Genomic DNA, 24,036 nt, shown 5'->3' with positions numbered 1-24,036 from the left:
TTCTGCTCCCGCTGAGGAGTACAGCAGTTCCATTTTACATTTTAGTCATTTAGCAGACTCTCTTATCCAGAGCGACTTACAGGCGCAATTGGGTTAAGTGTCTTGCTCAAGGGCATATCGACAGATGTTTCACGTAGTCGGCTCGGGGATTCGAACCAGCGACCTTTCGATTACTGGCCCACCACTCTTAAGTGCTACCTGCTGCCCTCAGTGCCCAGGCTGCAGTGTCCTGGGAGTGCGGTGGAGGCAGCTCGTGGCTCGAAGTGTCTCCGCCCGCAGTGGCCGTTATACCAAAAGGGGGAACTACAGGAGGACCTAGATAAAGTCAGGGGACTGTCCTCTTGAGGCTGTATGGGGAACTGCAAGGACATATGTGTTTATTGACAGTGTGCTGGATGAGTTCAAGGCCTTCAAAACTGAACTGTATTGGCAGAAGACTCCCTGCATTTACACAGGCAGCCCAATTCTGATCTTTTGCCGAATTATCTGATCTGATTGGTCAAAAGACCAATTAGTGGCAAAGGTTCAGAATTGGCTGCCTGTGTAAAGATTCAATTTGTATCACACTTTTCATTACAGCAATAATCTCTAAGATGCTCTTAAAACAACAAAACATTTCAGAAGTGAAGGAAAGGCTCCTGGTACTCTTAAAGTATGCAAGTTATTTAAGAGCAAGTGTGTTTTTGTTTTGTATTGATTCTTTCATAATTCAAATCCTTCCATATTTAAGAGAGTGGCTGAACCAAAAAAACTACTTCTCTAGATAAATGGACTGTGGCATCGGTAGTAGTCATAAATATCAATTCTAGTCCAAAAATGGTCTAAAAAGTGTAAGTAGTGGGATAAATTTGATCATAAAGTCAGTTTTTTTCCAAAACAAAGATTTGTGACGTTGCTGATTTCCTGGGATATTTGAGGGTTGGATTTGGATTTCAATCATGCCCACTAACTCGGGACAGCTGTCTTGCAGCACCAAAATGATCGGAGCATGCTGCACAGCTGCAGACTACCAATCGTAGCAGCAGAATCAACCTACAGCACGTCCATTTCTTTACAGACAGCAGAACTACCCAATTGAGTAGTTAGCACACAGAGCCTGGGGACTTGTTTGATTGACAATTCCTCCATGCAGATCTCCTCTAGAGCAGTGATGTTTTGGGCCTGTCGCTGGGCAACACAGACTTTCAACTCCCTCCAAAGATTTTCTATGGGGTTGAGATCTGGAGACTGGCTAGGCCACTCCAGGACCTTGAAATGCTTCTTACGAAGCCACTCCTTCGTTGCCCGGGCGGTGTGTTTGGGATCATTGTCATGCTGAAAGACACAGCCACGTTTCATCTTCAATGCCCTTGCTGATGGAAGGATCGTTTTCACTCAAAATCTCACGATACATGGCCCCATTCATTCTTTCCTTTACACGGATCAGTCGTCCTGGTCCCTTTGCAGAAAAACAGCCCCAAAGCATGATGTTTCCAACCCCATGCTTCACAGTAGGTATGATGTTCTTTGGATGCAACTCAGCATTCTTTGTCCTCCAAACACGACGAGTTGAGTTTTTACCAAAAAGTTCTATTTTGGTTTCATCTGACCATATGACATTTTCCCAATCCTCTTCTGGATCATCCAAATGCACTCTAGCAAACTTCAGACGGGCCTGGACATGTACTGGCTTAAGCAGGGGGACACGTCTGGCACTGCAGGATTTTAGTCCCTGGCGGCGTAGTGTGTTACTGATGGTAGGCTTTGTTACTTTGGTCCCAGCTCTCTGCAGGTCATTCACTAGGTCCCCCCGTGTGGTTCTGGGATTTTTGCTCACCGTTCTTGTGATCATTTTGACCCCACTGGGTGAGATCTTGCGTGGAGCCCCAGATCGAGGGAGATTATCAGTGGTCTTGTATGTCTTCCATTTCCTAATAATTGCTCCCACAGTTGATTTCTTCAAACCAAGCTGCTTACCTATTGCAGATTCAGTCTTCCCAGCCTGGTGCAGGTCTACAATTTTGTTTCTGGTGTCCTTTGACAGCTCTTTGGTCTTGGCCATAGTGGAGTTTGGAGTGTGACTGTTTGAGGTTGTGGGCAGGTGTCTTTTATACTGATAACAAGTTCAAACAGGTGCCATTAATACAGGTAACGAGTGGAGGACAGAGGAGCCTCTTAAAGAAGAAGTTACAGGTCTGTGAGAGCCAGAAATCTTGCTTGTTTGTAGGTGACCAAATACTTATTTTCCACCATAATTTGCAAATAAATTCATTAAAAATCCTTCAATGTGATTTTCTGGATTTTTTTCCCTCATTTTGTCTGTCATAGTTGACGTGTACCTATGATGAAAATTACAGGCCTCTCTCATCTTTTTAAGTGGGAGAACTTGCACAATTGGTGGCTGACTAAATACTTTTTTCCCCACTGTACAACTGTCATTCCTTTAGACAAAGTCAATAGTATGGTGGCTCAGGTTGTTGAGGCGATGCAACAACCAATGGGCTAATCCTGCCAGTTCACGCTGGGTTTAGATGAAAAAAGTGTCCCAACTACAGTGCTGCGAATTGCGCACCACTGTAGTTACTCTCCACCGCTCACACAGCAACACTGCTCAATGAACAAATGAATGTTTGGTGGGAAAGACGGGCCAAGAACCGAGAGTTATGCTAATTATCGCCATCTACATGGGAGGTGTGAATTGCAGGCTGTAACCACATGTCATGTGTTCAGGTAGAAGCCATTAGCCTAGCCATTAGCCCAAACAAAGAAAACAATGTTTCAAAGTTGATACATGTGCATCAGGTATATTTATGTGGGTGAGTCAACATATTTGAATGTGATTGAATACGTTATTAACAAAGTGTGCTCCATTTGAGGTAGAAATAAACAAATGGCAGCTTTGGTTGTTTACAGCCTTGTGGCTATTGTAGTCTTGACTGTAGAAAAACAGGAATCTCTGAAGTTGTCCCAGGTGAGGCAGGCATGCGAGGGAGGGGAAACTGCGAAATCACAATGAACCATCTTAGCAAAGGAACACGGCCAATAACTCCAAGGGAGTTATAGCGAACATAACACACCCACATCAAACCACACCCCCAAGACGCAAATCACCTTTTTCTTAATGAGAAGGAGGAAAACTGAGGCGAAATCAGTGAGTTCAGCCCCCCTGTAGCCCTTTCCACTCACAGCCCCTGTCATCCTGTATACGGGTTGAAAATGGCAGATTGTCATTGATAAGCGCCTAAATTGGAACGCAGTGGCTGTACAGTAACATGCTATACTTGACGTCAGAGATCAGGTTCTCCGCTTCACAGCACTGTATGGGTTTTCACTGACAGCCTTTAAAAACTTGAGCACTGTGCTTGACAAGAAGATGCCCCCATTCCTCCTGCTAATTGGGCTATTTTTGCACATTTGTTGTTGTCTGAGTGAGGGAAATGCTGTAAATCGAGAGGAGTCGATGTGTTTTGAAAGATGAGGCTTTGTAGAGATTTTTTTTCTATTGATAATGTAAAATTAACAGCCAAACAGAAAGACTCATGTGAAGGTGAAATTACAGAGGAGGAACTTCTGGATGCAATTAAGGACTTTACGTCTGGGAAAACTCCAGGGTTGGATGGCATACCAGTCGAAGTATACCAAAAAAATGTTGATATACTAAGAGGACCGTTATTAGCATGTTTTAACCACTCCTATGTAAATGGTAGATTATCTGACACTCAAGAAGAAGGTCTGATCTCATTATTACTGAAACAGGATACAAGTGGAAAATATAAAGATCCAGTCCATTTAAAAAATTGGAGGCCCCTTACACTTCAGTGTTGTGATGCTAGAAAAATTCTAGCAAAATGTATAGCGCATAGAATTAAAAAGGTATTGTCGGATATTATTCATTCTAATCAGACAGGTTTTTTATATGGAAGATACATTGGAGATAATATAAGGCAAGTATTGGAAACAATAGAACATTATGGAAAATTGGAGAAACCAGGCCTGCTATTCATAGCAGACTTTGAAAAGGCATTTGATAAAGTACGACTGGGGTTTATATATAAATGCCTGGAGCATTTCAATTTTGGTGAATCTCTTATAAAATGGGTCAAAATCATGTATAGTAACCCTAGGTGTAAAATAGTAAATAATGGCTATTTCTCAGAAAGTTTTAAACTGTCAAGAGGAGTGAAACAAGGTTGTCCACTATCTGCATATCTATTTATTGTGGCCATCGAAATGTTAGCTATTAAAATCAGATCCAACAATAATATCAGGGGATTAGAAATCCAGAGCTTAAAAACAAAGCTGTCATTGTACACTGATGATTCATGTTTTCTTTTAGATCCACAACAAGAATCACTCCACAGCCTCATAGAGGATCTAGATACATATTCTAACCTCTCTGGATTACAACCAAATTATGACAAATGTACTATATTACGTATTGGATCAATAAAAAATTAAAATTTTACATTGCCATGTAGTTTACCAATAAAATGGTCTGATGGTGATGTGGATATACTCTGAATACATATCCCAAAGGAAATAAATGATCTCACTTCAATAAATTATAATAGAAAGTTAGCAAAAATAGATAAGATCTTGCTACCATGGAAAGGTGGGTGCCTGTCAATTTGTGGAAAAATCACAGTGATTAACTCTTTAGTATTATCCCAGTTTACCTATTTGCTTATGGTCTTGCCTACGCCTAGCAAACAGTTTTTTAAATTATATGAGAAAAAATATTCCATTTTATTTGGAACGACAAGCCAGACAAAATTAAACGGGCCTATTTATATAATGAATATGAATTCGGAGGACAGAAATTATTAAATATTAAAGCATTAGACCTATCACTAAAAGCTTCAGTCATACAAAAGTTATACTTAAATCCGAACTGGTTCTCTAGCAACTTAGTAAGATTGTCTCACCCAATGTTCAAGAATGGCCTTTTTCCCTTCATTCAGATTACAACCTCTCACTTTCAGTTATTTGAAAAGGAAATAATCTCCCAGATATCACTATTTCTTAAACAAGCCATAGAAATTTGGTTGCAATTTCAATTGAATGCTCCAGAAACGACAGAACAAATAATGCAACAAATATTGTGGTTAAACTCAAATATACGAATTGACAAAAAAAGTCTTTAAAAAAAAAAGAAAGAAAATAAAGGTATAATCTTTGTAAATTATATCATCCGTAGGACTGGTGGAGTTATGCCGCACAATCAGCTAACAAAAACATATGGAAATGTCTGCTCTACCCATAATTACAACCAAATAATTGCAGCCTTACCGCAAAAATGGAAGAGGAAAGTGGAAAGAGGAGAAAGTAAGGAACTTATCTGTCGGCCTTGCATTAAAGAACATAATGGGTTAAGGAAAACTGTGATAAATAAACAAGTATATCAGTTTTATTTAAGGACCAAAGGATTGACAGCCGTCCCATATAGATTGCAAAATAGTTGGGAAGAGATTTTTGACGTACCGATCCCATGGCATAGTGTTTATGAACTGATACGCAAAACGACACCGGATTCAAAACTTAGAATCTTTCAATTTAAATTATTATATAAAATTCTTGCTACCAATAGAATGTTATTTATATGGGGGATACAATCTTCCCAGCTCTGCAGATTTTGCGGCGAAGAGACAGAATCATTAGATCATTTGTTTTGGTACTGTCCATTTGTAGCTTGTTTTTGGACACAGGTCCAGGAATGGCTAAAGGATTGCAATATTTACCTGGAGCTAACCCTGCAGTTAGCACTACTGGGTGATCTGAAAAGTCATAGTCAATCGATCAATATCATAATAATACTGTTAGCAAAAATGTTTATTTTCAATTCACAATCTGTAGAAACAATGAGAATAGAAAGGTTCAGAACTTTTGTAAGACATCACAGTACAGTTGAAATATATATATCATATAGAAATCCTATATGGATGGTGTTAAAAGATAGATGGGAGGTGTTGAATGGAATTGAAGGATGGGACTAACAACAACTAACAACAAACAATAACAAGATAACTAATAATGTAGGCACGCTGTGTCCATAATAAGTGTATGGGTTGTAGGTTGGGAGCTTTTGTGAAGGAGCACAGTTAGAAAGAGATGGCATATAGAAGCAAACCGGATGGACATCATGAAAATGATCGGAAAGGTTGAGAGTAGAAGAAGTTCAGGAGAAAGAACAAACAAAATGTAATTACTGTAAAATTGACTGTGTCCATAAAATGTAAATAGTGGGTATGGGCTGGAAGTAGAGGCCTAGGCATTGTTGTTCACTAGTTTACTCCAAGTGGGGAAAGGGTGGCGGGGTTGGAAAGTAATGAAGGGGAATATATATATATTTTTAAAGGATATGTATGTATATGTATGTATGTATGTGTGTATGTGTATATATATATATATAAACATGGGGGATTGGAAGTGATGCAGACAATTACATTGATGGAAGTTACAATACAGTGAGGGAAAAAAGTATTTGATCCCCTGCTGATTTTGTACGTTTGCCCACTGACAAAGAAATGATCCGTCTATAATTTTATTGGTAGGTTTATTTGAACAGTGAGAGACAGAATAACAACAAAAAAATCCAGAAAAACGCATGTCAAAAATGTTATAAATTGATTTGCATTTTAAATGAGGGAAATATGTATTTGACCCCCTCTCAATCAGAAAGATTTCTGGCTCCCAGGTGTCTTTTATACAGGTAACGAGTTGAGATTAGGAGCACACCCGTAAAGGGAGTGCTCCTAATCTCAGCTTGTTACCTGTATAAAAGACACCTGTCCACAGAAGCAATCAATCAATCAGATTCCAAACTCTCCACCATGGCCAAGACCAAAGAGCTCTCCAAGGATGTCAGGGACAAGATTGTAGACCTACACAAGGCTGGAATGGGCTACAAGACCATTGACAAGCAGCTTGGTGAGAAGGTGACAACAGTTGGTGCGATTATTCGCAAATGGAAGAAACACAAAAGGTATGTCAATCTCCCTCGGCCTGGGGCTCCATGCAAGATCTCACCTCGTGGAGTTGCAATGATCATGAGAATGGTGAGGAATCAGCCCAGAACTACACGGGAGGATCTTGTCAATGATCTCAAGGCAGCTGGGACCATAGTCACCAAGAAAACAATTGGTAACACACTACGCCTTGAAGGACTGAAATCCTGCAGCGCCCGCAAGGTCCCCCTGCTCAAGAAAGCACATATACAGGGCTGTCTGAAGTTTGCCAATGAACATTTGAATGATTCAGAGGAGAACTGGGAGAAAGTCTTGTGGTCAGATGAGACGAGAATTGAGCTCTTTGGCATCAACTCAACTCGCTGTGGTTGAAGGAGAAGGATTGCTGCCTATGACCCCAAGAACACCATCCCCACCGTCAAACATGGAGGTGGAAACATTATGCTTTGGCTGTGTTTTTCTGCTAAGGGAACAGGACAACTTCACTGCATCAAAGGGACGATGGACGGGGCCATGTACCGTCAAATCTTGGGTGAGAACCTCCTTCCCTCAGCCAAGGCATTGAAAATGGGTCATGGATGGGTATTCCAGCATGACAATGACCCAAAACACATGGCCAAGGCACCAAAGGAGTGGCTCAAGAAGTAGCACATTAAGGTCCTGGAGTGGCCTAGCCAGTCTCCAGACCTTAATCCCATAGTAAATCTGTGGAGGGAGCTGAATGTTCAAGATGCCAAACGTCAGGCTCGAAACCTTAATGACTTGGAGAAGATCTGCAAAGAGGAGTTGGACAAAATCCCTCCTGAGATGTGTGCAAACCTGGTGGCCATCTACAAGAAACGTCTGACCTCTGTGATTGCCAACAAGGGTTTTGCCACCAAGTACTAAGTCATGTTTTGCAGAGGGGTCAAATACTTATTTCCCTCATTAAAATGCAAATCAATTTATAACATTTTTGACATGTGTTTTTCTGGATTTTTTTGTTGTTATTCTGTCTCTCACTGTTCAAATAAACCTACCATTAAAATTATAGACTGACCATTTCTTTGTCAGTGGGCAAACGTACAAAATCAGCAGGGGATCAAATACTTTTTTCCCTCACTGTATATCTGCAATATTAAGCTGATCTACCACCCAAAAAAAATGAAAAAGAAAAGATGAGGCTTTGAGGATTATAATAAATACCACTTTGATGTCATACAAGCAAACCACTCACCCTTGAATCCAGATGTGCACTTCACATTTAACATATTTGAAAACTCATGTAATTTACAGTACCAATGTTTATGATCGCTATGTTTGATCCACAGTTATAAGGATGACAAGTGTTATACCCTGGGTTGTCCTGAACAGAATTAGCCGATGTTTGTCATATTGTGAAGAAAATGTGCCATGGAACACACACTTGAATGCACTCATGACTCCATTCTATGCGCACCAAAATAATTACAATCTGTTTGTCTGAAGTGCCTTTTGAAAGCCTAACACTGTAAGATCATATTTTATAACTTAGCGAGCCATGTTGGCAACAGAATAAGCGTTCAAATAATGCACTTTAAAATGTAACGTTTTTGGATTGCGTAAACAACAACAACAGTAATTGTGTGATGGTGGGGACGCAGGGCTGTGTTCCAAACAATAAACCTCAATGGCAAAGCTAGGAGAGCTAAAAGAAAAGCACCTTATAGCTCTTTCCTTGAGTCATAAAAGTGCATTGAAATTACTTAGGAACTATGCACAGTTTGGAGAGGTGTGGCCACTTTGCACCTACTCCGAAATGTCAGTTAATCTTCTTATTATGATGTTACTGAATTTATCCAGAATATTTGTATATTTTGTTATTGAGAAATGCTGTGAAAAGTACAGTAAATGTCAAATGCAGATAAAATCAACAGTGTAATGTTTCGATTCAGTCTTGTCAGGTGAACTGTTGTCTCACCTTTGGTCTGATAATTTCCCCATAATCTCCAGTGTTCTCTTTCCATTGTTACTATGGTCATACATATGCTTTTTATAGTTCTTCTGTTGGAAACATTTCAATTTGGCCCTATCCATATAGGCCAGGGCTCTCCAACCCTGTTCCTGGAGAGCTACCGTCCTGTAGGTTTTCACTCCAACCCAATTCTAGTGCACTTGAAAAGCTGAATCAGGAGAGTTACAACTGTGGTTGGAACGAAAACCTACAGGAGAGTAGCTCTTCAGGAACATGGTTGGAAAGCCCTGATATAGACCAATTTCCACGAGTGTAAGGAGTGCTTTCTATCAGAATCAACTCATGCAGTTAATTGTTTGGTTAATTGTTTAAATTGTGTGTTAATTGAGATTGGTTAAGATTTGCATGGCAGGTCACACTCCAAGTGTACCTAAATAGTTAATTGCTCAACCCAGAGTGTAAAACAGGTGTGTTCAGTTTGTTCTAGAACCATGTGAGGTTGTTTTTAGAACGTTTGAACTGCCAATCTGTTTTGTTTTATATTGCTACTTTTTCACAATAACTCAAGTTTTATTCTCATTGTATTTCTAAAGCCTTTAAGTGCACAAGGCGACTGACAGCCTTGTCACAAACACCAAATAACTACAGTATCATCATATGTACAGTAAAGGCATAATCTATATCAGTGTTTCCCAAACCTGTCCTCGAATACCCCCAGTGATTCCGCATATTTGATATATAGAACTAACACACCTGATTAAGTTCTGGAATATATAGCCTAGCAGTTAAGAGCATTGGACCAGTAACCGAAAGGTCGCTGGTTCGAATCCCCGAGCCGACTAGGTGAACAATCTGTTGATGTGCAATGGAGCAATGCACTTAACCCTAATTGCTCATGTAAGTCGCTCTGGATAAGAGTGTCTGCTAAATGACTAAAATGTAAAAAAATATATACAATATTTGAAACGGCTGGGGGTACTCGAGGAGAGGATTGAGAAATGCTGATCTAGCTCCTATAATTGCACTCTCTCTTACCTCACTGTATGTTCCGTCTGGGTTGCAGACAGGTACAAACACCTGAGGGAAGACCTTCTTGGCCTGCTGCTCCGTGTACCTCTTCTCTGCCACACATCTGGATGTATCTGGAGCACAGACATCATAATCATCACACGTCCAATAATCCAACCAACCATATACTAAACTATAATCCAACCAATCATATAATAAACGAAACAATAATCCAACCAATCAAATAATAATCTAACCAATCATATAATAAATTATATAATATTTCAACCAAAAACAACTAGGCTGGGATTCAATCCAATCCACGCTTGACATTTTAAGGTAATTTCCGATTGAGCCCACATGCGCAGCGTTTACCGTGAATGCGATCTATGTGAACTTCGGGGAAAATGCCTTTAAAAGCATCATTGTCGGCTGTTCAGTGCAGTGCCCTACTGTCTGGGCAACAGAAATCATAACAATCATTGCATGAGTGGACAGCCTCGAACACAACAAGAATCCAACTAGTCATTTCTTCATGAGGGTTTCAAATACTTGAATAGTTGAAATATTCATGCATTTTATGACATTCACTAAAAAGCCAAGACAAAAAATATGGTTAAAAGACAGAGGGAGACGTTGAATCACATATTCATATTATGAAGAGAGGAAAGAGAAAGAAAGACTGAGACAGAGGGGAAATAATTCAAGCTGTTTCGGAAGTGGCAGATGCTCGTGTGGCTGGGAATCGAACCAACATCGCCATCTTATTAGGAGCAGACAGGCCTCTGCACCAGCCAGTCCAATGGCCAAGTGGTAAAGCCATTACGGGGCTGGACAGATCACTCTCCCTCTCTCTCCTGGAGTACATTCCAGTCTCGGCCTAGCTCAGAAAAGGGCTGATGCACGGGAAAAATTGTCTGGATGGTCGGAACGTTGGGATGTCCACCTCTTCCTTTCTCTCTAAACCCCACTCCATCTCTTCACTCTCTCTAAACCCCACAGCTCTCTCTCTCTCTCTCTCTCTCTCTCTCTCTCTCTCTCTCTCTCTCTCTCTCTCTCTCTCTCTCTCTCTCTCTCTCTCTCTCTCTACCCCATTCTCTAGACTCACTCCATCTCTCTTCTTCTCTGTCTCTCTTTAAACCCCACTCCAAAACAGTTTAGGCTCTGGTCACTTCTTTTTTCTCTCCTGGCCTTTAAGGGTTCCTGGACGTAAAAACGGGTCATATTTTTCTTCTCTTACGGTAATGGCCTCAGATCAGATTGCCCTGTCAGGAGCTATAGTGGATGGTGTGTTGATGCCACAGCGACTATTACTATGTGTGACACATTACCCATAATGCAAACCTGGCTGGCTGGTTCAAATCAAGTGAAAACAATGACGCATGCTAAAACGTTTAAAAGTTGTCTCCAGTCTGGTGAGGAGGCTCTTTGTCGCTGGTCCATTAGAGGGAGAAGGAGAGAAAGTGTGCTGGTTTATTTCAGTGTGTGTGTGTGTGTGTGTGCGCACCACTGTCACTGGCGTGGAAGAGGGGGCAAGGCAAGACAATGTTCCAGAGGGAGGGAAACAGGGACTCAAGGAGAAGCTTGTCTAAAGTTAGCTTCAGTGGAAAAACCCCAAACCTCTCGTACTTCACTAGTGGGCTCCGACCAAATACCCGACGACTGGAAAAAATGACAGGACAGTTGAATCATCTGAGCTCTGCTCTGTGATAGAAAACAAATGTGGTGCCAGTCTCGCCATTCCCGCCATCCCGAACGCACAAACCCAACTCTGTGCTTCCAGTGCCGCCTAGTCGCTGCTGACCTCTGGGTTATGTCTGGTCCCGACTGGCCTGGGCTTCAGTCTGGAAAAGTCACTTTGTGTGTCTTGCCACAAGGAATGGATGGGGTTTTAGACTCCCCAGCCTCTATGTTATTTATGCATACAATAGGACTTTCATGGACCCTCGTCCCTTTCAGCCCTCCTAGCTGGAATCCTCCATTCTCTCTCCTCCCTCTCTTTGTTGGCCACATCCAGATGTCCCGCTCAAAGCAGTTGCCGTGGCAACCCAGCACAAGCATAAACTCGGAAAAAGAGGTTTTTGTCATATGAAGTTTTTTTTTTTTTTGCAGCCAGGGACGGATTGGCCATCTGGCAATTCTGACAAATGCCGGATGGGCTGGATAATTTTTTTGTTGGGTGGGCTAGTCGAAATTGACACCCCAAAAATATATTTTAAATATAAAATAAAAACAAATCCAATTTGCACAATATGTTACAAATTTGTTGTGCTTAAGATCCCAGAGTGCATATTTTAATGTATTTTGAGTTTCCACTTCCTCAGGTGTTGAACCCCAAATTAATTATCCTATGATATTAGTTAGTGTACGTAAAGATGTAATTCATCTCTATTGAACACAAAATAAATCTGGAAATTCTGGAGTCCTATTTTGACAGTAAAATATAGCAACTATAGTCTAATTGTCATCCCAAAATTCATGACAATTACTGTATTAGGTTGCACATCAAAATATATTCAATCATGAATTCCTGCTTGGACGTATTAGATTAAACAATTGATGTCTATTTATTGCACTTCCTAATAAAGCACTATGAATTACTTTAAAAGATGATTACTCATGATTTGGGTCCGACCAAACCATGGGCTGGTGTCACAAACTGTAGAAGTTAGTGGCACCAGTGACACCAGGGGAAAATGTTAGTCTGGAGCCCTGTACTAGTAACTAACACTTAAGGTAGGTGTTGATTCAGGGGAACAGATATCCAGGCACTAATTTGCAATATGGCCTTAGTTGTTTGCTTGGCATTTATAACGTATAAGGCTTAAGCAGAGTGACAGTGTGACACAGTGTGACAGGATAGAAGATGCTGAGATAGATAGAGAGCACAACAGGGAGGCAAACAAAGGTCAGTTGGCGGCCCGCGCATTGATGTGTGCAGGTGTGGATAATATGCCAGGGCCGAATTCTTGTCCAAGTCCGCCCCTTCTCATAATCCTCCCGTTACTTTCGAGTGAGTGCAGCAGAGGAGGAGGAGGTGCGGAATAGGGGGTGCTGGGATTGTATGGGGTCTTCCTGCCACCACTTGCACAATGTGTGGGTCTGTGAGCCGCCTGACCTTGTTGGGTTCCGATTGCATTACGCTTTTCATCCCAAATCCGCCATCGGTCCCATATGTCTGTGCTAGCATGCATATATAATCTATATAATGAAAACGACCCCATTAACTCCTGTCAAGGCATTTCATTCATATAACTCTCACATAATTTATTCTGTTCCATCAGACGGAGGATAAAACATCTGTTTCTAATCAATGAGGATGCTTGACATTGTGATTGGATAGAAAGCAAAGGAAATCATGCTAAAAGAAACATAAAGCAAAGGTGAAACAATGTTGCAGGATACACATCCTGCAACACATATACACATCTAATACAAATCATTCAAGAATTTCATTAACGCAATAAACTAGAATAGTGTCATTCTTCTACACTTCGACTGTCTGTCACGGTTCAGACAGACGACCAGAGGACCACAATTGCGACACACCAGAAAGTTTATTAAACTTAAGGGAAAAGGGAAGTAGGGAGTGAAAGAAGGCTCCAGGGGTAACAGGGATCCCGTCCAATGCGCTGGGTCTGTGCCCCCCCCAGTGGCAGCGATGCGTCCTATGAAGCCGGTGGTGGGTGGTCCAGAAGTCCTGGGGGGGGGAGACACAGACACAACAGGGCGGAATGAAACCAGGCAGCAGTACAGTTCAAGGGAAATCCAAAATACGTAGTAGCAAGGCAGAAGGCTGGTCAGAGTTACCGGGATTGAAGAGTTGTCAGGAGTCGTAATGGCAGAAGCAGGTCTGGATCTCCTGAGGCAGAAGAGTATCCAAAAAACAGGCAGGTCCGGGGTCACAAAACCAGGGTGAGCCAGAAGCGCGAGCAAACAGGTTCCGGGTGTGAGCTTTGCAGACGATCTGACACCGGAGAGCTGAAAGACAGGGCCTTAAATACTGGGAGAGGTAGTGGGTAATGCAGCGCAGCTGGCAGAGTAATTAGAGCAGAGCAGAGCAGGGACAGGTGGAGCTAGTTAGGCTGAGTAGAGAGAGTGGTGAGCAGAGTGGAAGAAAATTAAGGTGGTAACCCGGTGGCGTGAGAGGCCCATGACAGAACCCCCCCCCCAAGGGACGGCCCCAGAAGTCCCAAGAGCAACACCACGCCGGGCGGGAGGAGGGGAGCCGGAGGAGGGCTAGAACTCCTCCGAACGGTCCGAGTGAACGTCCTCATCCTCGGAGGAAGCCGGAGGGCCGTGGTCGGGAGATGGGACAGGTCCCGAGACAGGATCAGGCACAGGACAGGAAGCCGAGCGGGCCGGACGGTTAGGGACCCCTCTGGGGCGGCCCCTACGGATCGCAGGTTGATCAGGATGCCGTTGGTGGAAAGCGGTGATGAGAGTCCTATCCACAATCCGACTAGCTGGCACCCAGGTCCTTTCCTCAGGTCCATAGCCCTCCCAGTCAATGAGGTACTGGAGACCCCTACCCCTCCGTCTGGACCGAAGCAGGCGGCGGACGGTGTAAACCAGACCACCATCGACGAGCCGTGGAGGAGGAGGACCAGGCGCAGCAGGGACCAGCGGACTCTCATGGATGGGCTTAATCTTAGACACATGGAAAGTGGGGTGCACCCTCAGGGAATTAGGCAGTTGGAGCCGGACAGCAGTTGGGCTAATCACTCTTATGATAGGGAATGGGCCAATGAACCGAGGTGCCAGCTTCTGCGACTCCACCCTGAGTGGCAGGTTCTTCGATGACAACCACACCCTTTGACCAACATGGTAGGTGGGAGCAGGAATTCTCCGACGGTTGGCCCCGGTAGTGTAGCTGGCAACGGATCTGAGGAGTGTGGCTCGGGCTTGTGACCAGGTGCGGCGACATCGACGGGCAAAAGCAAGTGCAGATGGGCAAGTAACCTCCTCTTCCTGGCTGGCAAATAGAGGAGGCTGGTATCCATAAACACATTGGAAAGGGGACATACCGATGGCAGAGCAGGTCAGAGAATTGTGTGCGTACTCCACCCATGTCAATTGCTGCGACCAGGAGTGGGGGTTGCGTGAAGTCATGCATCGCAGTGCCTTCTCGAGCTCCTGATTAGCCCGCTCTGACTGCCCATTGGATTGGGGATGGAATCCGGAAGTCAGACTGACTGTGGCTCCCAGCAGGTGACAGAACTCCTTCCAAAAAGCGGAGGAGAATTGTGGACCACGGTCAGAAACTACATCCTTTGGCAGTCCGTGGATCCGGAAGACGTGTTCCAGGACCACCTGGGCGGTCTCCTTGGCGGTTGGGAGCTTGGGGAGGGGAATGAAGTGTGCCATCTTGCTGAAACGGTCCACGATGGTGAGAATGACGGTCATGCCACTTGAAGGGGGCAGCCCCGTGACAAAGTCAAGGGCGATGTGAGACCAGGGACGTCTGGGCACAGGCAGGGGCTGCAGCAATCCGGCTGGGGGCTGGCAGGACGACTTGTGTTGGTTGCAGATGGGGCAGGCTTGGACGAATTCCCGTACATCCTTCCTCAGAGAGGGCCACCAGAACCTCTGGGCGAGCAGGTTGTAAGTGCGGGTGGAGCCAGGGTGACAAGCTAGGCGGGAGTCATGTCCCCACTGAACGACCTGGGACCTCAGGTCTTCGGGGACAAAAAGGCGGTCAGCTGGGCAAGTGCTGGGACCTGGCTGGTTACGGAGAGCCTCCAGCACCCGTTCCTCAACAGCCCAGGTCAGAGCTGCAACGATGCAGGGACTTGGCAGAATCGACACAGGGTCCTTGGAGGGGGTGTCATCCTTCTGGAATTGACGGGAGAGGGCGTCTGGCTTGGTGTTGCGTGATCCAGGCCGGTATGACAGAGTGAAATTAAACCTGGTGAAGAACAGGGCCCAGCGGGACTGCCTGGAGTTCAACCGTTTGGCCGTGCGGATGTACTCCAAGTTCTTATGATCGGTCCAAACGAGAAATGGAATGGTGGACCCCTCCAGCCAGTGACGCCACTCCTCCAAGGCAAGCTTGACAGCCAGCAGCTCACGGTTCCCTATGTCGTAATTGCACTCAGAGGGGGACAACCGACGTGAGAAAAAGGCACAGGGATGGAGCTTCCTATCCTCCGCAGCCCACTGAGAAATCACAGCACCAACTCCCACATCCGAGGCGTCCACCTCCACAATGAATTGCCGGTCCACATCAGGCATCTGGAGGATGGGAGCGGAGGTGAACCTCACCTTGAGGGTACTGAAGGCTTTGTCGGCTGCTGGGGTCCAGGTGAAGGATTGCTTGGTGCTGGTTAGAGCAGTGAGAGGGGCAGCAACGGTACTGTAGTTCCGGATAAACTTCCTATAGAAGTTAGCAAACCCCAGAAACTGTTGCAGCTTCTTTCTGTTCTCCGGAACTGGCCATGAAGTGACTGCTGATACTTTGGCAGGATCCATTTGGATACTTCCCTCTGCCACTATGTACCCCAGGAAGGCCACTGTCTTGACGTGAAACTCACATTTCTCTGCCTTGGCGTAGAGGGAATTCTCCAGAAGACGATGAAGGACTTGCTGGACATGGCGGGTGTGTTCAGACAGGTTTCTGGAGTAGATTAAGATGTCATCCAGGTAAACGAAGACAAACTTGTTTAACATGTCCCGCAGTACATCATTCACTAGAGCCTGGAACACAGCAGGAGCATTGGTGAGGCCAAAAGGCATAACCAGATACTCGTAGTGGCCTGTTGGTGTATTGAATGCGGTTTTCCATTCATCTCCCTCCCGGATCCGCACTAGGTGGTAAGCGTTTCTGAGATCCAACTTGGTAAAAATAGTGGCTCCCTGGAGCAACTCAAAAGCAGAGGTGAGCAGAGGCAGAGGGTAACGGTTCTTCACTGTGATGTCGTTGAGTCCCCTGTAGTCGATGCAGGGGCGAAGAGATCCGTCCTTCTTCCCCACAAAGAAGAAGCCAGCACCAGCAGGAGATGAAGATGAACGGATTAATCCTGCGGACAGAGAGCCATTGATGTAGTCCTCCATGGACTTTCTTTCAGGAGCAGACAACGAATAAAGACGACCCTTTGGAGGAGCTGTTCCAGGGAGGAGGTCGATGGCACAGTCGTACGGTCGGTGAGGGGGCAGAGATGTGGCTCTTGCTTTGTTAAACACCTCTCTGAGACCATGGTAGCATTCTGGGACATTGGAGAGGTCAGGAGCGGAGTTAGTAGGTACTGGCCGAGGGGGTAGTGCGGCAGCAAGCAGGCAGGTTCGGTGGCAGTCCTCTCCCCACTCCCTGATCACCCCGGTCACCCAGTCGAGCTGAGGGTTGTGCCGGCGGAGCCATGGGTAACCCAGGATGAGGGGTTGGCCTGGAGAGGGGAGCAGGTGAAACTGGATAGTTTCTTGATGGTTTCCGGACAGACCCATCGAGACCGGGGCCGTGACATGAGTGACCGATCCGAGTAAGTGTCCGTCCAGTGCCCGGGCAGGAATAGGAGGTGTCAAACGGAGGTTCTCCAGTCCCAGTTGGCGTGCCAGCTTGATGTCCATTATGTTGGCTTCGGCGCCAGAATCCACCAGAGCAGCCAGGGTGTGAGTTGAGTCAGAGAGGCGGAGGTGAACTTGCAGCAGGGGTTTGCGGTCGGAGGACTGGATGGTCATTGAACTCAACCGGACTCCCCCTATGCCCGGTGAGCTTCGGCCCTTTAAAGGGCAGGTTACCACACGATGTCCATCACCTCCACAATAGAGGCAGAGGTTTGAGGTGAAGCGGCGCTGGCGCTCTGCAGGAGTGAGGGAGGCTCGCCCAATCTCCATAGGCTCAGACTGATCAAGCTGACCTGGGTGAGTGGCAGTAGATGACAGGAGCCCAGTCGGATCTCTCCGAATGCCGGTAGTAGGTGGACCTTGGCGCCCCCTCTCACGACGACGGGTCTGTATCCTTCTGTCGATCCTGACAGTCAGTGCGATGGCTTCATCAAGAGTGGAAGGCAGTTCATGGGAGACCAACTCGTCCTTGATATAGTCAGCCAAACTATGGAAGAACGCGTCCACCAACGATGGTGTGTTCCAAGAACTTCGTCTAGCCAGGGTTCGGAAGTCGATGGAATGGTCTGCGACTGTACGTCTGCCTTGTCGAATACTGAACAGTTCACGAGACGCCTCTGCGGTGGGTGAATCCAGGTCAAACACCTTCAGCATCTCCTCAGCAAACAGGTCGAAGGTTGCACATGCGGGGGTTTGACGTTCGAACTCTGCTGTTCCCCAGAGTCGAGCTCGGCCCGTCAGGTGAGTGATGGCATACCCAACTTTAGCCCCCTCCGTGGCGAAGGTCCTTGGCTGCAAGGAGAACTGAAGTCGGCAGCTAGTCAGGAATGGCCGGACCTGGGTTGAATCGCCGTTGAACCGCTCGGGGTTTCCAATCTTGGGTTCCGGAGCAGCGGCTGCAATGACCGGGGCAGGTAACTCGGGGGCTGGGCTGGTGGGCAGACTGGCTGGGGCAAGGTTGGTGAGGAGTTGAATGATCATGGCGAGTTGTTGTTGCTGCTGCTGGAACTGCTGCTCATGCTCATCGGTCTCCATGTCGGGGAAAGTGTGCGCTGAGTCCATAATGGTCAGATCGTACTGTCACGGTTCAGACAGACGACCAGAGGACCACAATTGCGACACACCAGAAAGTTTATTAAACTTAAGGGAAAAGGGAAGTAGGGAGTGAAAGAAGGCTCCAGGGGTAACAGGGATCCCGTCCAATGCGCTGGGTCTGTGCCCCCCCCAGTGGCAGCGATGCGTCCTATGAAGCCGGTGGTGGGTGGTCCAGAAGTCCTGGGGGGGGGAGACACAGACACAACAGGGCGGAATGAAACCAGGCAGCAGTACAGTTCAAGGGAAATCCAAAATACGTAGTAGCAAGGCAGAAGGCTGGTCAGAGTTACCGGGATTGAAGAGTTGTCAGGAGTCGTAATGGCAGAAGCAGGTCTGGATCTCCTGAGGCAGAAGAGTATCCAAAAAACAGGCAGGTCCGGGGTCACAAAACCAGGGTGAGCCAGAAGCGCGAGCAAACAGGTTCCGGGTGTGAGCTTTGCAGACGATCTGACACCGGAGAGCTGAAAGACAGGGCCTTAAATACTGGGAGAGGTAGTGGGTAATGCAGCGCAGCTGGCAGAGTAATTAGAGCAGAGCAGAGCAGGGACAGGTGGAGCTAGTTAGGCTGAGTAGAGAGAGTGGTGAGCAGAGTGGAAGAAAATTAAGGTGGTAACCCGGTGGCGTGAGAGGCCCATGACACTGTCTACACTTTTACCTACCAATTATACTTTCATCATCTCTCAAGTTAGACTTATTATACCACAAAGATAACTACTTTAATTATTTTTATTAATTATTAACTACTAAATAACACTTTTAAAACATTGATGGGGAGTTGGGAACTTGCCCTGTATAATACATGACTAGTAGCTACAGCACGAACCTATATACCAAACCAGTGGATTTCACTTTCCATTCTACTCTCTATAGGCCTGTGTCAACTCCAGTTGTCATCCCAGTACTCAAAGAATCAATTATGCTGAAATGAAGTTTCTGCTGTGACCCGGGGCGCATTTGCGAGGCTCCGCGGGGCTGAAGCGTGACTCGTGACCTGACCTTTGCATGGCCCTCGGATGACCTCCAGCTGGGGGTCTCGGCACTTGGCACGGAGGAACTCGCAGCGCGATGAGAAGGTCCTGCCGTCCGACGCGCACAGGGGCTTCCTGGGACCACCAGTACACTCCATGTTACACTCCTTATCCTGCTCCACCCGCAGAAACTGAGAGAGAAGGGAAGGAGAGGGAGGGAGAGGCAAGAGGGAGAGATGTAGAGAAAGGGAGATAAAGACATAGAGAGAAAGATAGAGAGGAGAAAGGGACAGAATTAAGAGAGAAGTGTTAAACATGTCAAGAAAGCATTACATTGAATCATTTCATTGACCTCTCTGCCAAAACAGTTTAATCTTCTCAAGCAGCAGGTGTGATTTCAAAGGGATTTACAGTAGGCAGCCTAAATACAGGGTGTGATTGGGGCCCATGTAGGGGCATATGCCTTGCAGAACCATATTGAGAGACTCTTATGCCAGCAAGGTAAAGCTGTCCATTCATTGCCTAAACCAAATATAGCAATTGAAAGTTCCTTTTTAGCAGTCTTTTATAGCCGTTATTGGTGGTAAAAAAACAAAACAAGCGTAACATCCTCTCGTTGATATACAACCACACAGACACCCTGATGAAACAGGTCCCCTGTAGCTCAGTTGATAGAGCATGGTGCTTGCAACGCCAGGGTTGTGGGTTTGTTTCCAATGGGGGGCCAGTATGAAAATGTATGCACTCACTAACTGTAAGTCGCTCTGGATAAGAGCGTCTGCTAAATGACTAAAATGTAAAAATGTAATGAAACTGTCTCTATCACAGGACCGAGGAGAAGCTGTCAGTCACAGGGAGTAGCCATGCCGTGTCTTGTCCCGGGGGTGAGGGGGTGGAGGGGAGCTGGATCAGACTTGAGTGACGCTTCCTCCTTGCCTTTTTTTCGTGCCAACACCTGCGCAGGAATTCACCTGAAATCCCTCCTGAGTCCCGATGGATGTTTGACTGAGGCATGAAAAGAGAACAACGAGGATGCAGCCTCCTGGCTGAACGCGTCGGATCACCTGTGTCAATGCCACCATTGTGTCTGCCCACCGCAAACTGAAACCCCCTCGCTGGTCCACACAAAGGAGCGGGCAACAGGCTGTGACTGCTACAATGAATGGAAAGACACTGAATGAGCGAGTGGCTAAATAATCTAGAAGTCTTTATGTTTTTGTGTGACTTACTGTATGAGTGTATGGGTTTTCATAGTGTTGGCTTGAATCTTGCATGTTCTGTAAGATATTCAGGTGGATTGAATGGTGAAAACAAACAGTTTTATGCCCTCTCCTGTCTCCAGAGCACACGCAGGTGCTGTTTTCATTTAAATCCAATAGTAAATGCCTGTCCTCTCCTGATGCTTGAAATCTTTTGCATCTCAAGTCATGTAAATATTGGACCACTCAAAATAAACACTAACAGTTTTTTGTTTGAGTTGTCATTGTAGGTACGCACACATGCACATACAGTATGCACACTCCTGAACAGCCGTCCCCTCCAACACCCACACACACCTACATCTACAAGTTACCTACAAAATATAAATCCATTGTTAGCGATCAAGTGACAGGGTAGCGGGCCTAGAGAGATGAAAAAGGACATGTCATCCATATAGGTGGACGGAATGATCACTAATAAAAAAATTAGCTGTGTCTGACATGTAACAAATGAAGAGAGACTTGACGTGCCGAGGGTTTAGGGTTGTTAGCAGATGGGCCTATAACTGTGCTCAGACGAGGAGAGCTGGAGGGGCTGCACTGCACCTGGAAGAGCGCTAGCCTGGATCACGGCATCGCCCATGGCCGGGGGAGACAACCCCCTCTGTCATCTCTGATCATAAATCTCCCAGGGAGGAATCAGAAGAGAGAGGCCAGTTGGAACACATTGAGAAAGAGAGAGGAGCCATGAGGGAAGACTTGGATTAAATGAACAAATATATTTATTTATTTTTACAAGCCCCCGTCTTTCGGTCTGTCTTGCTTTCTTCCCCGGCTGCCTTTAAACTGCTGTGTTGTCATTCTTAAAAGAAAACATTGATCTGGAAAGCTAAAGGGAGTAGAGGAGATGAGACGGTGGAATAAAATGTCTGCACGTGCTGCAGGGGCCCCAACGTCTGTTTTCACAAACACACCCTGTGTCTGAGTCACGACTACACAGTCTCTGCAGCCTTCCTTTCTCCCCCCCTCCTCCTCCTCCTCCTCCCCCTCTCACCCACTTGGAATACTATCTTCTGGATTGGGAGATAAAAGATTGTCAGTGAATCTTTTAAGCCCACTTCCTCTGTCTTGATTCTTCTTTTACTGATCTATGCAAAACATCCATCTGAATGTTCATCCAATTTATGAATATCATCTCGAGAAGAAAAGAGGAGAGTTTGTTGCCCATTTCTGAGTGTGTTGGGGGTCTATCCCTGACCCCCCTTCTCCTCCTCCATGTCTCTCATCTCTCAGTTTCTTGGATCGTCTGCACCACTGCTTCTGACTGACAGTCTCCCACAGTCTTGGGTCAGAGAACTCTCTCACCCCCTCCCTCCTTCCTTCCCCCCTCCTCCCTCGCTGTCTTCCCTTCCCATCGTACAGCAACAACATCTCCCATTAGGGCTTTCCCTTGCAGCTGTGACCTCCGTGCACCCGGCCGCTCTCTTTCACAGCTCCCCGTCACATAAAGGGCAGGAGGCAAGAAAGACTGGGCAGAAAATGGCTTTCTCCAAGACCACAGCTCTGACAATGATCAGTCTGTGTGTCCTCCAGACTTTAACCTAGACCCAGCCCACCATGGCAGGCTAGCAGCCCCAGAGCCCCACCACATCCCAGAGTGCTACTTCTGCTGCCCACCTAGAGAACCAGACCAGACCACCATTATCATTATCACCCACAGCCAGTGGGCCTGACACTCCCCTGACATCTCACTCCAACCTCATGGCGACCATCACACACCGTAACAGGGCCTGGGCCACAGTGTGATGGCTTGTCCACTGCCTCCCCACTGGGCACAGATGTCAACTCAACGTCTATTCCACGTTGGCATAAAGTAATTTCATTGAAATGACGTGGAAACAATGTTGATTCAACCAGTGTGTGCCCAGTGGGTCTGCTACAGCTAAGTGCATGTCTCCGCCCTCCACTCTGCTGTGACTTACGACTTCTTCATAGAAGGAGAAGAAGAGAATTCATGCAAGACAGACAGACCACTTGTTGTGGCTTGAGTCCTTTTCATGTACCCTTTTGATGTGCCCAGTTCTCTCCGTCTTTCTAGTCTGTGTGTCATTTTTATTCTCTTTTCTTAATCGCTGTTGGAAGAGGCTTTTTGCATCTGCTAAAATAATGCAATAAGAGGTTTGAAGAAAAAAGAAGGGGGGATTGAGAAAGGGCGCGGGTGTGAGAGAGGGGATTTTTTTTTTTCTAAGACCAACCAGCATACAAATCAAATCCTATTACCTCCCCTGGCTCTACGGCATTGTGGGATTGAATGGAGTGGTCTGGAGGCGAAGCTCCAGTAGAGAGCACATTGTAGCCCAATGAGGGCCTTCTGGGCTGAGGTGCCCCCTCTTCCACTGCCCCGAGAGGCCCCTCACACCACGGCCCCGAACAGTCAATGGGGGCCCCAGCTGAGAGCCGTCGCAAACGTGTTAAATCGCCTTGGCGGGAGTTTCCTGCACCACCGCTTGGATGCAAAGGAGATCATTAGTTTTCAGAATGGTGGAAAGGGAAGAAAGTGACAGCTTTTTAACCAGGCTATTAACTCAATCAAAGGCAAAGGCGTTTAATTGCTGTGAAAGATGTTAAAAATACAAAAAAGAAAGGGAAAGAAAAGAGAAAGCTGCGAAAGGCCGCTGGTAGTCATGTGAGAATTAAAAGAAAAGTAAAGAAATGTGGGCAGGTGCTACGTTTCGTGAATGAGAAGGGGCAATAGAGGCCATGTGTTATGTTAAAGCATGATTTTTTTTTTACAGGTTTATGCCAGAGGCAGGCATTGTTCTACATGTTCTTATCCAATTTAAACACAATTCCAGACAGGTCTAACAGCTTTCACAGTACAATGACAAAAACATAACCTACCCAGGAACAACATAAGTGGCACATTGTTCAGCTGCCTATTAACATTAAGAGGGCATTGACAAATGTTTTAGGCAGAGAACGTAACGTTATGACTATAACTAGTGTTCCCTGAAGGAGGGAAACGAGGTACAATATACTATGGGGAGCCGCACTCTCTCGATTTTGATTGAAGGATCTACAATCACGCCTGACAAGGCCAATGATATCCCCGCCTTGCTGGAAGCCCTGCCTTCCACAGGTGATAAGCGTGAGGCTTGGATTCATTCTTTAAATCTAATACCGCTCTTCACCGAGCCCAGTAATGGGCGGCACGGGGCCAAACAGGCGTTGTACCTCGTTTCCCTCCTTCAAGTAACAGTAGTTATAGTCATAACATTACGTTCCCTTTCAGTCAGTCAACTTCGGTACAACATACTATGGGGAAATAT

The 24,036-nt window shown here is 45.8% G+C and overlaps 1 protein-coding gene across 4 annotated transcripts in view; it reads right to left on the bottom strand.

Annotated features, from left to right (window-relative positions):
- The window catches only part of smoc2 (SPARC related modular calcium binding 2), a 92,403-nt gene that overhangs the window by 48,842 nt on the left and 19,525 nt on the right, over positions 1 to 24,036 (bottom strand). For all 4 annotated transcript variants that reach the window (XM_084153322.1, XM_084153320.1, XM_084153323.1 and 1 more), the window contains exons 2-3: positions 19,537 to 19,699; positions 9,913 to 10,019 (exon numbers count right to left, since the gene is read on the bottom strand). In XM_084153322.1, the coding sequence (XP_084009448.1) occupies positions 9,913 to 10,019; positions 19,537 to 19,699 (270 nt within the window). The remainder of the gene's footprint in view (positions 1 to 9,912; positions 10,020 to 19,536; positions 19,700 to 24,036) is intronic.

This window comes from Coregonus lavaretus (genome assembly GCF_964263955.1).
Source record: "Coregonus lavaretus genome assembly, chromosome: 36".
In the NCBI taxonomy this organism is placed as follows: Eukaryota; Metazoa; Chordata; class Actinopteri; order Salmoniformes; family Salmonidae; genus Coregonus; species Coregonus lavaretus.
The sequence above is the reverse complement of the archived record's forward strand: the minus strand, read 5'-3'. Positions and strand labels throughout refer to the sequence as shown.